Genomic DNA, 19,325 nt, shown 5'->3' with positions numbered 1-19,325 from the left:
GGAAATACATTTACAGTATAATTATATACCGTGTAGCACTATTCTGTACATGTATATGGTTTTATATAAAAATTATTACTTAAAAGTAGACTATATTATTTAGTTTTCTTGTAACTTTATAAAAAATGTTTTTGGACAAAAATTTTAATAAGTGTAGAAATGCTAACAGATTTTTATTTTATTCATTTAATAATAACGTATAATTAACATCGTATTTTAAAAAATAAAATTCATTGTAAATAATTATAAAATGAACTTACATATTTCCTGTGATCTTTTTCCAAATTTATTAGTCTTAGCAAAGTATCAATATGCTCTTGTTTAAGGTTTTTATCATTTATTCTTTTCCTAATTTCTTCAACAGCTTTATTCATATATGGCAAATTAAATTCCAGAGCTTCATTTATAATTTCACTAGCTTTATTTTCTAAAGATGTGTCAGTTCCAGTTTCTTGGTTTTCCATAATTTCTAAACTGTTTTCAAGGTCTGCTTTTGCTTTTTTTGCTTTTTTAGATTTTTTCTTTTTTGTAACACTTATTTCAGAATTAATTGTGTTGTTTTGTTCCTGTAAGTTACTTGTTTTTGCTTCTTTATTATTACTATTTTCTGTTTCTAATTGCTTTCTTTTGTTATTCCCTGAGGGTTTTACTTTGGCACAAGGTACATTTTTAGTTGTCCTGGGTGATACATTGGTATGTGTAGATTTTTGAAAAGATATGGTAACTACATCTGAGTTTTGTATAAGATCTGTCATTTGATTACTTGAAATATCCTGATTATGTGATGATTGTGTAGTATCATCAGTAAATTCGGTAACATTCTTTTCTGCAGTGTGTGTTTCAGTAAAAACGTTTTTTGTATTACATGTTACATCTTGGTCATTAGATTGGATAATATTATTCGTTGGAATATGTTCAATGGATACAATGCTAGGTATTTCTATAGTTTGTGCTTCAATATCTTTTGATGAACATGCATCACTCTTGTTTATAGTATTCTCTTCCTTATTATGTTCCCGTAAACTTTCTATTAATGCTTTATAAGGTGTAAGTTTGTTCTTCTTTAGTTTCTTAGCTTCATTCTTCTTTAGTTTCTTAGCTTCATTCTTCTTTCCATCTTTTTTTTTCACGCTTGTTTTGTAATATCTTGCAAGAAAACGCTTTAATTCGATGTCTGTTAATCTACGAGGTACAAAAATTTTATTGTAAAGAACAATAATATTCAAATATTGTGACATGTACACTTCAGTGCCTGAAACCTTTTTCAGATGTTTCATGGCTCTTTTTAATCTCCTTACTAGATGAGTATGATTAGGTTTTGACTGGTACACTTTCATCAAATCGCCTCGATAATCTATGATTTTTTTTGCAACAGAAAATGATACTGCGAGGTCTTTAATAGTAGTCATTGATGTTTTTAGCTCCTCTATTTGACTACAAATATAGTTTGGATCTACTAAATTCTGTTCGAACTCGTGTAGTTTTTTTGCCAAAAGTTTTTGCAATTGTTTTGCTCTACGGGGAAGGTTTATAGTAATATCCAAGAGTTTATCCTCATCATGTAGTTTAAGCCAATAAAGGAAAAGTTCTAATATATATTGAGGCAGATGTACTGCAGATCGAACTCTTATCATTAATTCGTTATCTATATTGTAATATATTTTAATTTCAAATTTAATTAGTTTTGTTAATTCATCCAAAAAAATTGGAGAAACGCGACCCTTTAAAAGACCTGCTATGTGAGAAGGATGAATATCAAGAGTCAAAAGTTTTCGTTTAGCTTCTTCGCCACTAGGCATTTTTGTATAATATGTTCCATATGAATATACAACACCAGAACTGTCTAAATCAACCTCATCAGGAAGAAATGTCACACCTTTCTTTTTTAATTTAATTAATGGTATTACATCTTCATTAGTATTTTCACAAGCAGAATATTCGTATTCTAATTCACTTGTATAATTTGATACAAAAGCTGGTGTTGGGAAATGCTGTGACCAGCGATACTCGTTACATGTAGAAGAATCATGTCCTCGTTTGGTGCAATTACAACAGTAAAGTAAATCCGCAGGTTTCATAACTTCAGATAAGTTCTCTGGTATATTTATCTCAGATGTTCGTGTCTAAAATTAAACAAAATCAAGTAAAATTACTTTTTATATTTAAATTGTGCATAATTTCATAAAATATTTATACTGTATGTAACAACAAACTCACTGTTTGATGAAATCTTCTCCAGAGATCTGGACATTCAGTTGATTTATGTCCTATAGCATTACACATGTTACAATACAGTATGCGACAAGCCTCACAAGTTTTCCTAAATGTACCTTGCTTTTTACCACACTGTAAAAAATTAACATATTACTATACAGTTATCACATAATATATTTTTATGATATATCTTCGAACCGTGAGGCACATTTTCTGAGGGCATCGAGTTTCTGTATGTCCTTGAGCACCACACATATGACATCGAATAGGTTTATATGGCTCTGTACAATTATGTCTCTGATGACCATGTCGGTGGCAATTAGTACATTTCATGTACCAGTATCTCTGATGTTTGAACAAATCAGGCATCAAGTCTTCATCTAAAATAGCCCAAAGTCTTGGATCCTCTATAATTTATTTACAATAAAAAATATTTAAAAATAATAAATTTATATATATAAACAAAATAGGACTACATTAATTTTCAATGACTTACTTGACATCTTACTCTGAATTTCCTTTACATCAAAATTTTCTTGTCCTTGAGATTCATAGAAAGCTTTAAGTTTCTCCGACATAGGGCGAAAAAAATATTCTTCCCACTCTCGATTACTCTTATCATTACTATTATGTTGTTCAAAATTTTCTTTGGAACATTCAAATCCACTATCTGTATTTCTTCTTTGTTTTACACTTGTAGAAGGTTCATTACCACCATCATAATGCCTTTTCTTATTTGGAGTCACTTTTTTAGAATGAAGAACGTTTGACATCATTACATCTTTTTCAAGATGCTTTTCTTTATCTGTAGTCAACTCTTCAGAATTAAGGAAATTTGATACCATCACATCTTCTGCAAAATACTTTCTATTTCTATTTGAAGTTAGTTCTTCAGAATTAAGGAAATCCGATACCATTACATCATCTGCAAAATTATCTGATTCACTTTTGTCTCTTTCATATATAACATCTTTATTGTGAACTGTTTTTAATGGCGATTGAAATTCAAATGTATTGTGTTTATCATTGTTATATAACATGTCAGGCCTAGTAAGATCTTTAGTATGAATTTCATTTCTTACAATAGACTTATTTTTTTCACAAAAGCTTTTGTCTTTATTATTATATTGATCTGATTGAGCCTTTTTATTCATTTCCATTATTTCTTTTATACTTGATGCACTTTTCTGTATTTCTGTACAGTTTAACATTATATCTTCTGTTGCTGATTCATCATTAGTGCAATCTATAACTGAGGTAGAGCTATCTGACTCTTGGTCAATTATAGTATCTTTCTTTTTAACATTTTCTACCAAATTATTTTTCTTTCTTATAACGAATGAAGATTCTTCATCTGTATCGCTGTCACTACTTGTTGTTTCAGAATTTTCATCTGAGTCCTGTAAATTTATGATAGGTGGTTGAGGTTTTGGCGGAATCGGTACTTCTAAAATGGATTCTTCAGAATCACTTTCTGTGTCTGATGTTAACACTGTTATTTCTTCGCAATAATTGATAGGTTTTTGCAGTTTGTCAGTTCTACAAAGTATCTTGTACTTCGTATCTGTTTCTGTTTCATATATGGATTTTGTGTCATGTGAATCATATTCAATAATGACTTGTCTCTGCTGATTTTCTTTAATATTTATCTTTTCCTGTTCTTTCTCTTTTAAACTTCTTTCTTTTTCTTCTTCCACTTCTTGTAGTTTCTTTTCTAACTTCTCGTATTTTTCTAGATATAGTTTATTGATAAATGATTTAGAAAATTCATATTTTTTAAGAATTTCATCATTGTTTTTTTCATTACACACAATTCTCTGACATTTCTCATTGTTCTTATCATCATCATGTTTTGTAGAATTTAGATGAGTAAATTGATTTGCAGTTGTCTCATTATTTAGACATTGTACAGTTTCTAATTTTTCTTCATTTTCATCTTTTATTTCTGGTTTTACATTATTTTCAACAATGTAAGTGGTATTATTATTTGAATTGCTTTTACCACATTCTACATTATGACATGTTAATTGCCTGTTGTTCTTTGCAGACTCAATATTTTCTTCAGTTTCTTTTAACGTTTTCACGTAAGGTACACTGGGGATACTTTTATTAGCTATATCTTTAGATAACGTTTCAGTTGTACTTTTAAAGCAAATAGAAGTAATATCTGGTTTACTATCATCTTCCATTGATGTTGAATTATTTTCTGATTCGTTTTTTATATAAGTTTCGCTACAACTTCCACCAACATCATTCTTTCTAGGAGTATTATTAAAACTGTGAACTTTACTAGTATTTGCATCTGTACGAAGTTTGTTATCGGCTATATCAATAGTTTCTAATTTAACATTCGATTTTTTATCCACGTTCTCTACATCATTTGAAGTATAATAAATTTCAGCATACAACCGTGATTGTAGATCATGATTCATTTCTTCATCTTCACTGTTTTCAGCCTTACAATAATCTGCAAAATTCAAATCAATTTATTAAAATTCTTCGATTATTAAGTGAAAGTAATAAAGGTTACATCAGAAAATATTCTCACCACGAAAGACATTGTATTCCATCTTTATTTGTATGCTTGGATAGTAAGAAAGTTTTATGCTAAGTAAAAGTATATTTTGCAATAGGTATGAGATGAAATCATTGATATCCTAAAGAAAGAATTTATGCGTTGTTAACAAAAACACATGGGTATATTCCGCAACATTTATATTTGACTTACTTTTTGTGTAAGATCTACCTACTACCTACTATTAAGAAGATAAAGCTCATAGTTTACAGTACTTGAAATAGTACTTTACTACTTCCTATAGAGAGCACCTATAGTAGATATACATGTAATATATAATGAAAGCATGCTTTAATAATCGAAACTTGAAATTTATTCTTTATATAAATGCTAATATAAGATTATTTATTCTATCTTATTCTATAAATGAAAACAATTGTGTATATAGTTATTTTCTAAAGTCCCTAGACATTTTCTGCTTTAGTAAAATTTTAATTTAAGGCGATCGTTTGGTGTCGGCTGCTTCGGGAAGATTCGGCGGTAACACGACCAATCACGATCACTTATAGTTTGCGATCAGTGCAGTTGATAAATGGAGGATTTGTGTTTGTCAAGGTAGTTTTGTTTACGCGTAAATTTTCATTCGGTATCAACACATCGTGCGTTTTGTGTGTGCTAAGAGGTAGATGAAGGTGCGTAACAGTTTCCTTCGGGTTTCGTATTAAATTTCAAAGGTAGGGAAACTATCCGGTTAGAGAAATGTATGTTAGTGCGGAAACTTGTCGTACAGAGCATATGAACTGTGTAGAGATGAAAGATTGTCCACATTAAAAAATAAACTGCTTTTTGAAGTATTATTCAAAAATTATATTAACATTTCTTATAGATCTTTTGATCATTACGTTCGTAAAAGGTAATGAGGTTATGTTTCGGGTATTAAGCACTCAGAAATGAACATTTTTACTTCATAGGTTATGAATTTACTTTCATAGAATTTCTGAATGATGCATTCTGAATTGAATAAATTCTCTTTTAATAATACAAAGTATTTAGTTATAAATATGAAAAAGTCTGTATCCTTTTTAAAAATATGTTTTAGTTCTGTTCGTATAGTATCAGCAAAACAAAGAACATACACAATACTTTGTCTTTCATTAAAGTAATGTAATATGTTAGATAATAAAATATTGCATATGTGTGTTAAGAAAGATGAAATAAGATTGTATGTCAAATGGTTTTATGTATTACTCCAAATTAATTTTTCTGTATTTAAAAGCTTATTTCTTTTGAACATATATAATGTCAATGAGATACTGAGGAATATCTGTTACAATGTTTACAATTTTAAAAATAAATCAAGCACAATATAAAATGGAGAATTCCATAATTGATGTGATAAACATTACACGCAGTTGATAATACAACCACATTATTGTATAACAAATTATATTTTACTTAAATTTTTACAAAAGATTCCTCATATTGTATATTTTTTATTTTGGGTTAATTAACCTACATACAAACGAATAAATTACTCTGTTATTAGCACTTGCAAATAAATTAAGACTTTTATGTACATAAATTGTTGTATTTGATATATTATGTAACATTTGTAGTCACATTGAGAAGTATTAAAAAAATATTTGTCTATATAATATTTTCATTGATGCGAATGTTTAATTTTCTATTGTTTAATATAATTTGTATGTTTTATAGCTATGTAATTGTAATGTTTAATAGTTTTAAATGTCATTCCAATATTTGTGTAGGATTTAACATGTCTCGCAATCATAAAGACAAGTATGAAAACTCCGCCCAACGTCGTACACATACTCTTATGTCTATGGAGGATGCAAACTCTGGAAAGAAATCGTATTGGCCAGAATTGGAGATAACAGGCAGTATAAGAAATTTAAGCCCAAATTTATGGCAAATGACTCATCTAACGGCTTTGTATCTCAATGATAATAGTTTACATAGGATACCATCTGAGATCGGACGTTTAGTCAACTTACGTACTTTAGATCTCAGTAGCAATAAATTACGGAGTTTGCCAGCTGAACTGGGGGACCTCATCTACCTCAGGTATGATCGTATTTGCATTTATATCTATTATCCGGTAAAAAGATAACGTGAATTGTTAATTGAACGCATATTAAATTTTTTGTGTATCTTATTCTGATGTTTCGTTTATATTTCAGAGAATTGTTGTTAAACCAAAATTACCTCCGAGTGTTACCATATGAACTAGGAAAATTGTTCCAATTACAAGTGCTAGGACTTCAGGGAAATCCACTTAGCAAGGAAATAATGGCGTTATATGGAGAACCATCTGGGACTCACAAGCTGCTGTCATATATGCTGGACAATTTACAAGGTATGTGATTAAAACAATCGTTTACTTAATGAATCATATTTAATCTTGTAGAGGAGCTTAATATCGTTAGTTAATTTTGTTTTCATTAATATAATATTTATATATAATGTGATATAATAACGTAATATATGTTAATTTGTATTTGTTTATTTGCTATTAGCATGCAATGATAAATAATGACGATGACATGCTAACTAGGGTCATCGTTGATCGATATTAACAGTTGTTATATGTATTTGAGTAATGCGCCACCAGATGGCTGTATATGTCTACTTCCTATGTAACATGCTAATCTCGAGTTACCTTTTGCTTTTCCATAACAACATTTTTATACAAAACATTGAAAAAACTTTTTTCAAATATAACATATCGTTGTTGAGGTATAATAATTGCAAATATTTTCTAAGTATAATGAAAATTTCACCCATTAAACGACAAATGTACGAATTAAGTATATACATACTTAACATGTTAGTGTTAATACAATCTTTTGTCAATTTTATGCAAACAAAGTGGTTATAGTTTATTCAATAAGAATATTAATATTTTTAAAAAATATAATAAAAAAGAATGAAAATTGAGCAAAAGAGATTGTCGATCACTATAATCCAAATAAATTATTTTAATTAATAGCTGAGAAGTGTAAATAAAAGATACAAATTTTAATTTCGGCATAATTAATCGATTTGTTTTCTCTCTGTATTATTTCACTAATTGTAACAAACAATACTAAAACCTTTATAATCGTGATAAGGTATCTCATTTACTTTATATCAAAATTGTAATGGAACGTCAGTGCACAGTAAGTAACATTCGGACTTAGAAAGTTATGTATTTTCTATAATAAGTTTCTCGAAAGTCTATTGTAATTCTTATTTATCTTTTTGTAGACATTTCTATTTCGTTTCTTCATCGTTCTAGTACCTAATATTCTACCAACCTCTTCAAGTGGCGATTATTAATCGTATTAATCATTGATTTATGATAAGTAACGCCGTCAGTAATTGTCACGAAGATTAACGCGCGGATAGAACGCGTTGCGTTAATCTATTAGAAATAAAATATCGCCGATGCAAAGTGGCCATTTGGAAGATAAAAATTTCGTGATGTCGACGCAGAGCTTATGAAGACCATTTAATGCCTTGGAGAACACATTAGAGCCTACATAATTTAATTTCTTTTAACTTCGGGGTCAAGTGGGTGTGCCGGGGCGCAGGCGCGTTGAGTTGTACAAGTGGTTACGTTAGGGAATGCTCGGTGAAACGTGGGGGAATTGCAAAGCGGACCAGAAGGGAAGGCGTTCTTCTATCCATTGTGTTTCACAATTTTTGCCAGTTACCCGATTGCCTGAAAGGTCTCGGCTGTACCATTCCGTTTATCCATTGTTCTCCGACTTTTACTATTCGGCACTACGGCACTATGCCTGTCATTTCCTCTTCCAGAGGATACTACCTCGTCATCATCGTCCTCCACTTTCTTCGCTTCATCTTTGTGTCAAGGGTCGTTTTTTCTTTCTTTTTTTTTCTATTTAAAATCACGTTCACAGTGTGCAGATCTTTAAGAAGATAATTTTTTAACGTATGTGAATCATTCTCCGATATCTAAAATCTATAGGTTTCTTTTCTTTAAGCTTTCTAATCAGAATGATCCATATCGAAGGAACATAGATATACAATGTAGCAATTTTTATGAGATTTATTACATAGTTGCTTGCATTTTTCAATTCTTTTCACTTGGCCCTTGTTTTTGCCTATATAAATATTTAATAATAATTCTTTTATGGTATATATCTTTCATGACTATTGTTTGTTATCGATGACACTTTTGTGCTGTTTGCACTTCACGTTTGTGCTGTTTCAGAAAGATAAAAGAATACTCTAGCATCTTTAACATCTGCATAATGCATTCACATTTTTCTCCACAAAATATTCATTGTATTACTCAATTATTGCGAGTGTATAGAATATTATATGTTGAACTTGTAGATATCATAATAGTAGTTGTTTTTATAGAAAGATTAAGATTCATTGGTAATTTGTAAGGGAATTAAAGTACATACCTCGCCGGTAAAGTATAATCCTTAACGTTCGGAAGAAGCAGCTAGCTACTTGAAGCTCCTAATAAACCCCACGGAAGAGCTACGGAAGTAAATCGATTTCCTACTGTTTACTCTTTAATGTGGCAAAGTTGTTTACTGATAGAGAAAAGGTTGCGTGTTCTATTTTATACGATGATAATGAAGCTAACTGCATAAAGTCATTATTTGCTACTCATAGTAAATTAGCCAAACGCTTTTTCTCTTAATTTCTATTACCCGACAAAAAATTAATAAAATTATATTGTAAAAAAAATATATGATAAATGTCTGTTGCAACGGATATCTGCTGTTTTTCGTCGAAATATTTCTTGGAAATTTCTATTCGTTCGTAAGTATAGCGACATGGTTACTGAAATTTTACATAAATCTCCATTAAGTGTATTTATATAGATCTTTTCAAATAGGGCCTTTAACAACATTATGGCATCGTCTTTCTATATTTGATGTTCACCGCTGGCGCATATTTTATTTGTTTTCCAACGTACGTAATCAATTGACGAGATAAATCGGAGAGTTCTGTTAGTTTAAATTTCCTCCTTCCGTAACCCTTTGGAACCTCATATGCACCGCAATGTCTACATTGGTTTCTCAACAGGAAAATCAAGTCGAGAGTTTAGTGCTCAGACGCTATGATGAAACTTTCGCATATTCACTGCAAACAGTCATAGAATAATCGGCGCGAACAAAGTTAATTAATTTCTCCATAATTGTTCTCTTACTCTCTAAAGTAAATCAATACAATTCAGTATGGCGATAGATTATAGTTGTCGAAATATTAAGTGAAACTTTCGGAGATCTGTTAAAGTCTGTAAAAACACGAATTTTGCTTTTGTCATACAGCCAATGGAAAATGCATATTAGGAAGCATAATCGATAAATTGCGAACATCAGAATTTCTGAAAATTTATCGAAATCTCTAGAAACGTAAATTATAATATATCTATTACATAGTTGATAGAAATAAAACGGATTTAATGACGTTTAATCGATTTTCAAAATAAAATGCAATATATTTCCAAGTTTCGATCATTATGGGTTAATCTTGAAATTAATTAATCCTCAAATATATAGCACGCCTGTACAATTGTTCGTAGCTCTTTTTTAAAATTAAGTTATTAGGAAATTTAAAAAAAATTGATAATCTGGAAGTTTAAAGAAATGTGAAAATATCGATCACTTTACAGTAGAACTTTTTCTTCGACAGATTCTTCTTGCATTTGTTTTACGAGTATACTCATTGAAGATTACGATAGGAAATTTCAAGGATATTCGATAAATTGACAGATATTAATTATCTATAGAACTCTTAGTTAACCGAGCAGTTTATTCCAGGTAGATAAACTGGTCGCGAAGAAATCGCTGAGAAATTTTATAATTCGCAGCTCTTCGTCGTGAAAAAGCTGTGCACTAAAAAAAATAAGGCAATATATCGCCTGTACATTTTATATATCGTTAACAATTGGAATTAAAGAAGCAAATGCAAAGTTCCGTACAAAGAATAACAAGCGTACTGACAATTGCGCGTATCTGTTAAACTGTTACGTACTTTTACACCCGTTAAACTTTCAGTCTGAAAAATAAACGAGATACTCCTACAAACTTGGTTTGTTCGAAAATCGACGTTATTTTACAGATACATCGGCAATTCTCTTTTACGATTGATTCATCCTCCATTTTACGAGTGCCTTTTATTTGTTCGTTAAAAAGTCACGATCTCCTTTATTAGACGATTTTCCTCGAGTTGCGATATCCGCACGTATAGCGGACGTATAGCGGAATGCGCGCCGAAGATTTCGTTGATGCGGCTCGAGTGGGGGAATAGAAAGCAGAGAAACGCTTGTCACAAACAAACAAAAAAATGTTCGTTTTAGTCTTTTCGAGAGAAAGAAAACTGGGTCTCGCTGACGCGAGACGAGTGAAAGGGGTCTTGCAGTCCGAAAAAAAGAAAAAGAAGAAAAAAGAGGAAGAAAGAAATTATGCGCGATTCACTAGGTTGCTCGGTGCCACCTCACCCGTATAATTACACCGGGCCTCGGTCTCGGCTCTGTGTAATTGAGGACGAGTCTGAGAGGAGAAAGTGAACCGCGGTTTCGTGTATACACCGTGGCGAGAGTTCCTATGATTCATTCGTTATTCGGCGTGTATGGCGCGCACTCGGTTAGGCGTTGAGCACACGAGCTGTGAATCGCGATGACACGCGTTACGAATTCGTTTCGATGCCTTCTTGTCGACCTCGTTACATTCTCCTTCTTCCTGCTTGCTTTTTTTCCGGCAGATACAAACGCCACATTGAGCGACGCGATGCGTGGAAAGCACGCGTCGATACTTTTCGGTTGGCAAACAGAACTTTAGTCGAATCAGAAACCATTCACGCTCTTGCAAATGCATTCGTAAGCATTCAAACAATTAGACTAAGAATTCTAAATTCCCTGTACGCAATCAAAGAAATGGAAAGTAGATACAGATTTGTTTGACGAATATTATAAGAAATACCGTTCTTTGAATATTTTATATAATTTTCCGTATCACGTCCTTCGAATTTCCCACCAGTTTCGTAAAAATTCCTCCGATGATGATTGTAACGAGTCAGTTGAATAACAATAATTATACGTAATGATTATGATAGATGAATTTCAGGAAAACGCACGGTTTGTAAACGGATCGTTTAATTTAATTTAATGGTGCGATTTGGATAGACGAACGATTTTATTAAAGTGTTTGATTCGAATGAAATTTGATGAAACGCTAGTTAATGTAACAGCGTTAATGAAATTATCTTGCATTATTTATTATGTTTATGTACGGCTGGATGAGTTTGAATAGACCTGGATGGTGCAAACGCGAATATCGTATTTGCTTCGTTTTTATACATGTTCTGTGCCTCTGTATTTCGCATCGAATCGCATTCGCTGTGGTTTTTGCGATTCGCTGAACGATTCGGGCGTGGGAAAGCGTGGAGTGTTTTCAGGCGGAAAACTCGTTGCACGTTCCTCGGTGGATACTTCTTTTTGAAAGTTGAACGCTTTTTATTGCCTCTTTCCGGAGGTCGTTGAAAATTACTTCGTTCGTTAAGTTGAAAGGTTCATTTCAAACAAAATTACATCGATCCGCGCTCAACGTGCACGCTAACGCGGTTGCTTCTTCAAACTCCGTGTAGTGTATCGATTCTGTTCTAGTTCGACGAAGAAAAACCGGACTTTGCTTAAATCACTGAAATCTTTGAATTTACCAGGATCGAACGTGTCTTGGAAATCGCGAGAATTAAACGAGAAATTCTTAATCTTATTGTAAGAAAATCGTGCGTAATTCTTCTTGATAAGCGAGCCAAATCGATCAACTTTGTCTCTTTGTCAGTTTTTCAGTTTCGTCGAACAAGTACACGACTAATCTACCACTCTACGAAGAAACAAATTACGTACTCACTTTCTATGAATTTATTTATTAGGAAAGTTATCGTATAAATAATAGGAAATTTCAAGATAAATTAAAAAGAACTAACGTTGAAATCGCTATTTTCTGTTTTTCTTTAGAGGAGATATTTGTCACTGGAATATCGACGCAAAGATCGACTCGCCAACTATCGGTCGTTGTGTCCCGTCTTTGTAAAAGGAAATCACGTGCCTCGGATTTCCACTCGAGCGACTTGCGCCGATCGATAGCTTTAGAAACCGTTTGTCCACTAATAACTCTCATTCAGGCTCGTAATATCGGGGATTATGTACCTAGCGGCATGCCGAGCGACGCGGATAGTCACGTTTTGCGTCGTCGATGAAAAACGAATTACGAGCTCGAACGATAACGAAACGCGATTCGGCTTACAATTAGCTCGATACGTGTATTTCCGTTCGTACGGACATATTCTGGTCAAAGTAGGAATTTACGTATGTAACGTATAACACATACGACTTTTTGCAATGATATTTTATTCTTTATCCATAAGTTACTGCTTAGTGGAATTGAAATGTGCGCGATTTCATACTGTGAAATTAAATGTATCGCGAAAGAAAGCTAGCGTTTACGTCGGATGTTGAAATTGCGTAATGTCAAAAGTATGTCGACCAAATTAAAAATAGAAATAAGAAGAAGGAAAAAGTGTTATCAGAACATAGCTCGTTTAAAAGTGTATTAAAACTGTCTGACGATAATACGAAATACGAGGTCGCGTAATGAATCGATAGAGAAAATTACTGACGCGTTTACTGAAACCAAGCAACATAGAAATGATCTTCGGAGTAATAAATTCCATTTTCAGCTGCTGCCAATATTGTACTGCTTATTACTAGTTTCAGCTGCATACAATATACTGGCAGAGTTTCTTCGTTAAAATCTACCATTGTATAATTATTATATTATATAAATTAGGGCTCGTGCTATTGCTCGGATACTCACTCCATTAGATCCGGATAAGCGTTTTTCTTCTACAACTTCACTCGCAGGTAATTGGTGTCTGGTTAACAAGCTCCCATTGTATTAGTAAATTTAATTCAAGTTGATCTCTTTAATTCAAATTCAGGTGTGCAAGAAAAGCTTCGTGTGTGTTTGGGTAATCGTGGAAGAAAAGTCGAATCCGAATACTCGAGTGGCTCAGATTCAGCTCGTAATCGATTCTTCGACAGAAATTCGCACAATAATCAGTACTCGGATACCCAGGTAGTAAAAGCTCCACAAGTATCCATCATAAATAGTTCAACAAATACAATGCTGTGCAAATACTTTTTGCCACCGCTGCATGTATTAGGTTGTCCGAAAAGTTTCTTTCGTTTCATAAGATGATAGTAGACGAACAATAATTTCAGTTTTATATTATTTTATTTAATTAGGTATGATCCATTTCGTTATATTTCTAGTATTATGTTCGTGCATAATTCAATAAACTAATATAAAACAAAAAATATTGTGCGTCTAAAGAAACTTTTCGGACAACCTAATACAATGCGCGTTGTAAAAATGATTTTGCCAAAAGTGAGAAAGTGTTTGGTGACTCGGTTGGACGCCGGTGTATCTATCGTTCGATACGTCGAATTTCCTTCGATAGCGTTTCCTGTCGCTCGTAGAATCGGTGCTTACGATAGTGGGACACGTTTCGATAGCCAATGAAGCCAACCAGACACAGGTTGCGTTCACGTTCTCATTCTCGTTGTGGAGTTGCAAGTATACGGTTCACTTTCTACGAGCACCTGACCCGTGCCACCCAATAGGCTGTCCGAGTACTTTCCTTGCTCCAACTATTATTAACCACGGGCAAATTCGCCGTTAAATCGGTGTACGGAGGATAACCACCGGCTTGTATTCCCCGACAACTTATCGCCATTCTCAAAGCTGCCGACATCCGTGGTTAAAGGGCACTGCGATTTTTTCCTCGCCACGGACAATCCACGATTCTTTTCATTCGCTGGGAATTCATTGCTCCGTTAATCCGGCTTGTTTTCTGAAAGTCGGCGCATTATTTACGCTCGGTTCTTCGGTATAACGCGACTCACAGCCAATTCCAACGCAAAGAATCCTGTTTACTCGATAGGCGTATCGTGAGTTCGATTTTAATTGTTTCTACGCGTCCGTCGATTATCATTTTTTGGGTTGTCATAATAAAAATTGTTGTAATAAAATATAGCGTTTTATTCGATTATTGGACTATTTAACTCTTGCATGTTATTTGATATTCTGTTCCTTTCTTTATTTTTATTGTTCTCGAACATCGATCCTTGTTACGATATCACGAAAGATATGGATTTTAATATTTGTATAAGATAGATTCATATAAGTTGTTCAACTACTTTCATTTTTATGTAAGAAGGTTATTCAAAGGACAATGAAACGGAACGAACAAATGCCTGGCCTTGAACTTGGTATTCCTGACACTCGAACGACGTTCCATCACTTTTGCAACGTTGGCACATGCGAAGATAAAATCAATTCTGGCTGTCAGCATTAGCATAGCTCGCTAATAAAGTAAATTTCTAATTCAAAGTGAATTTCTAGTTTATAGGAGAAAGCAGTTTTGCGGGGTCTCTGAATTTTTGTCGTTCGAGTCGAATAACAAGTTCATGTAAATGTCGTCGTAGTGATATCGCTTTTAATTCCTGTGTTTCCCTCACAACCATTTTTCAAACTTGTTTAGGCGGACTTTTGTAGTTCCTGTTGTACTCATCTTCCTTGTAGACGACACGAATGTCTCTGAAATATTTTTCAGCGAAGTTCTGAGAGCGACGTAACGAGTAGTTGGTCAGAAAATCGTGATTGTCGTTCTACGATACAATAAAATACGATAAATGAAATACAATAAAATATATAATGCAATTTACATATGAATACTTTCAACGTTATATTTACTATGCCTTATTTTTTATATATATATATTAGAATTTTGCTGGAATTACTAGAATTAAGAATAGTTTGAAAGTTTCTCAAATTTCAAAATCGAACAAAGATTCTTCTTTTTGAGAACAAACAATTTTCTATTCTCCTCTAAATGGAATTTCTTTTTTTCCCGTAACAAACAAATCTCAATTCTTCGCCGTCTCTGCTTGTTAAGGATCTCCAACGGAAACCGTATTCGATGCTAAGAAGCAAATTCATCGTCACGCTTTTCTCGTTCTTAAACGTGCAAACTGGACGAAAATTCTTCTTTCCCTGTAACAAACGAATTTCGATTCTTTTTTATCGCTGTTTGATCAAGCGTGTTGGAAAGAAATCGTGCTCGTTGCTCGAAGAGTAGAAATAATAAAGGCTACAAGTGCCATACAAAAGAGCAACATTCTTTTTTCCTTGCAATGGTTGTTTATATGAACACCGTAAGCAGAAAATATGGACGCAAGAGTTATCACGATAATTCATGCGATTTTTAGCGTTTCCTGCGCGATATAGGATTTATGTTACACGATCCGTTTCCTAAATTAGGCTATAAGTGTCACCGTCTTTCATGCTTGAACATGTGCGTACATAAATCCTACCTCAATTATCCTATCAAACAAGAAAATCTCTACTGGCGTTTACATCCTTTTTAAGGAAACTATGTAATGGACTTACATCCTTTTTTAAAATTATAAAATTCTTCTTACCTGACATTTTTCAAATTTTTTAATTGACAGGTCCTCGAGGTATTGAAATAAAAATATTGTAAAGTCATACGAAGCAGTATAGTACATGTAACGAACGAGTCTTGTTATATTTTGTCAATGAATAACATTTTGCTGAACGATGCATCGTTTCCTACAAAGATGTAGTTTTGTACAGCCTCAGTTTCTTCCTTCCACTTCATCCCCACGCTTTCGTCTTTCGTAAACGTGCAAACCAGCCGAAAATCCTTCTTTCCCCGTAACGAACAAATGTCTTTTTAACGATTTGGCCCACGGCACATTTTTCCAAGTATCGAGGACTAATATTCACTATTTAAAAAACAAAGAAGTCTAAAAATTATTTAAACGATGAATTATAATTTACGGTAACGATATTATTCAACGATTTCACATATCGTTTATACAAAACATCAAATTGAAAGTATATATTAAAAGTATAAAGATATATAGGTAAAATTACAAACGTTAAAGATGACTAGAAATAAATAACACAGCTTGAACGTGAAATTAAAAATTCACGATGCGTTTTAATGTTTTTTTACAATATTTTTCTCGTTCGATTATAACTTTATTTAGCCATAACTGATAGTGTAACTTTTTCATTAATTTTAACACCACTGGATTGCTGTATTTTATTATATAACGTACTTTATAAAAGCAGAAAAAATGACGCGATTAATTGGCGACTATTCCAGGTGAGGTGGCGTAGGGTGACAAAGAAATACTCGGCGGTGTTCAACAATATATTTATTTAACACTTTACTGACCGCTAGTTAGCTACTGGCAGCCCAAGCGCAGATTCTCCCTGGCGTCGGCTCTGTTTCGGTTTAGACTCTCCAATACCATTCCTTTTGTTCATCGCGAACGCTACGTTTTTCAAATTGGTATAAAACTGTGGGAGCTTACAAAGCAACGCAACTGAGCACCTTAGTACTAAATAACAAATTACTGTTCAAATAATGAGAAAGATTGTCTGTGACAAAAAGCGATTAATCGGCTATCGGTCGGTAAAGTGTTAACAATCCTCACCTCCAACTCGTTTCGTACAATTCCAACCCACTTTTCGCTTCTCGGTTACAACTCGACTGTTCTCACTTTGCGGTTAAAACTCGAATCTCTCGCTTCGCTGTTAAAACTCGAATGTTTCTTTCATTCGATTCGTTTCTTTCGTCGCTTCTCGATATCCCCACACACGCGCGTTCGGTGATATACTTGGTATCGACGAAACCGTCGGAAAGTTGCGTTGGCAGGTGCCGTTACACAGGTAAACAATAACTGATAATAACAACAAAAAAGAAGGAAAACGCGTTGCTAAAGTGAAAAGGGGAGATCTCCCCCTATTCGGTTGGCTAAGCGTTAAGATTCCTTTTAACCCTGTTTGCTACGTTTCGAAAAGAAAGCGCTTTCTTCGCGACAATAATCTACCCATAAGCTGGCCGTGCGATAATTTCTCTGTAATTAAGGTGCTCGCAACTTTTCTCCCACAATGCGATCGAATGAACGGGTCGAGAGGGCGATTAATCTACTTAAGTAGTCGGTTGTCTCCAACTTTCTCGGCTGGTCGCGTGCAGAGATCGACGACGCGCGAACTACAACATGGAACCCGTTGCATCCAACAAATTCTGTTACGTGTAGTTGGCGAGTGATGTCGACGTATGTGCGCGCACGTGTTCACCAGCCTAACCACGGACGCGATTTCCTGCCTTTCTCTACCAGCTAGCGAACTCGGCAAACGAAGCGAATCAAACGATAAGGCATTCGCTCGACGCACACTGACGAACAGAGACGCGAATGTGGCCAGTGGGCAGCAGCTATTATAAACGAGACTCTTTATCTCTGAGAACTAACCGGCACCGCTCTTTCCCACGTTTTGTTGCTGCTGCGACCAGGGAGGGCGTTTCCTTCCAACTGCACGAACAACAGTGAAAGATAGTTCGAATTTCGTTCTACCTTGGAGTTTCTCTCATTATCGTTTCTCTTCTTCTCTCGCCACCTTTCCGATCTCAGCTGGCCCGGCCGCCAGTTTTGCGTGCCACCGATTCCTTTACCGTCCCAGGTAAAGTTTCGCCAGACGCTTTTCTATCCGAACGTTTTTCGACCGACCGCGAACCGTCAGATCTTCCAAGTTAAAGCGAAATAATTAATTTCTAATTTGTCGTAAATCGGTTTCTCCGACTTGTAGTTTCTCTGCTTAATTAGTTTCTAAGTTGAGGCAAAATAATGAAAGATCGTCGATGATGCGAATAAATTATTTTGATCGGTAGCCGAGGAGCTTAAGGAACAGAAGAGAAAGTTTCACGAGGCTCGTTGCCTGAACACCTTTTAACCGAGTTCGAACCGCCACATTTCCTTTCAAGAAATTCAAAACAATCGATATAATTCGTTTCCAAGTTCTAATGCATGCAGAAAGATAGTCAGTTGTGTAAATGAATTATTGTAATTAATAGCTGAGAAACCTTGGGTTTGCCATTCAGTAGAATCAGTCGATTTGTTTTCTTCCTGTGTGTCGTTTCGCTAGTCGATCAAAATAATTGTAGAATTTTGAAAATTCTGATAGGTACGTGTAGAACATTTTTCATATTAAATTGCTAGATATTCTAATGTATACAGCGAATCATAAACGTCTACGCTTCAGCTGGTGAAGCTAGAACAAGTAAAGATCTCGGTAGGTCCATTGTACTTTAGTTTTCGAATTACGAATGATCAAAGAAGATGTTGAAGGTTTTCGGTTCGGTTGAATCATTTTTAACTAACGAAATCACTAAAAAGGCTGCAAGTGTAGCTTCAAGAATTATAATAATCGTAGATAAATTTATTTAAGCTAATGGCGTGCATATATAAATAGCTGTTTGTTATACTAATAACAAAATATAAATATCGAGATGCCTATGGTGTTCAAATATTGAAAAGTTGCTTCTGAGAAATGCAGAAATTTATAAAACTCGCTTCTAAGAATAATCAATTGTTTCAAGGAGCTGTAATATCTACTTTCTATTCTTTAATTTACCGTTCTCTGAATTCGAGTAGGTAATAGGTAGATAGAAA

General features: G+C 33.8%; 2 protein-coding genes across 4 annotated transcripts; one reads left to right on the top strand and one right to left on the bottom strand.

Moving 5' to 3' along the window:
* Nucleotides 1-193: 193 nt before the first annotated feature.
* LOC117207525 lies at nt 194-5,047 on the bottom strand. Of its 2 annotated transcripts, XM_033447830.1 has the most exons (6): nt 4,943-5,047; nt 4,763-4,871; nt 2,711-4,681; nt 2,413-2,621; nt 2,218-2,346; nt 194-2,123 (listed from the first exon to the last, which is right to left on the bottom strand). In XM_033447830.1, the coding sequence occupies exons 2-6, from the start codon at nt 4,782-4,784 to the stop codon at nt 231-233; spliced, it is 4,224 nt and encodes a 1,407-aa protein (XP_033303721.1). In that variant the 5' UTR covers nt 4,785-4,871; nt 4,943-5,047; the 3' UTR covers nt 194-230. The 2 variants fall into 2 exon arrangements, with proteins under 2 accessions (XP_033303721.1, XP_033303722.1); XM_033447831.1 differs by having other exon boundaries at nt 2,413-2,594; nt 4,763-5,006.
* A 228-nt stretch (nt 5,048-5,275) lies between these two features.
* On the top strand, nt 5,276-7,152 carry LOC117207529 (CCR4-NOT transcription complex subunit 6-like). 2 transcript variants are annotated; one of them, XM_033447836.1, is made up of 3 exons: nt 5,276-5,421; nt 6,499-6,814; nt 6,931-7,125. In XM_033447836.1, the coding sequence occupies exons 2-3, from the start codon at nt 6,507-6,509 to the stop codon at nt 7,112-7,114; spliced, it is 492 nt and encodes a 163-aa protein (XP_033303727.1). In that variant the 5' UTR covers nt 5,276-5,421; nt 6,499-6,506; the 3' UTR covers nt 7,115-7,125. The 2 variants fall into 2 exon arrangements, with proteins under 2 accessions (XP_033303727.1, XP_033303728.1); XM_033447837.1 differs by having other exon boundaries at nt 5,294-5,463; nt 6,931-7,152.
* The last annotated feature ends 12,173 nt before the right edge of the window (nt 7,153-19,325 follow it).

This window comes from Bombus bifarius, unplaced genomic scaffold (assembly GCF_011952205.1).
Source record: "Bombus bifarius isolate JDL3187 unplaced genomic scaffold, Bbif_JDL3187 scf7180000008035, whole genome shotgun sequence".
Taxonomy (NCBI): Eukaryota; Metazoa; Arthropoda; class Insecta; order Hymenoptera; family Apidae; genus Bombus; species Bombus bifarius.
This window is presented reverse-complemented; position numbering and strand designations above follow the sequence as displayed.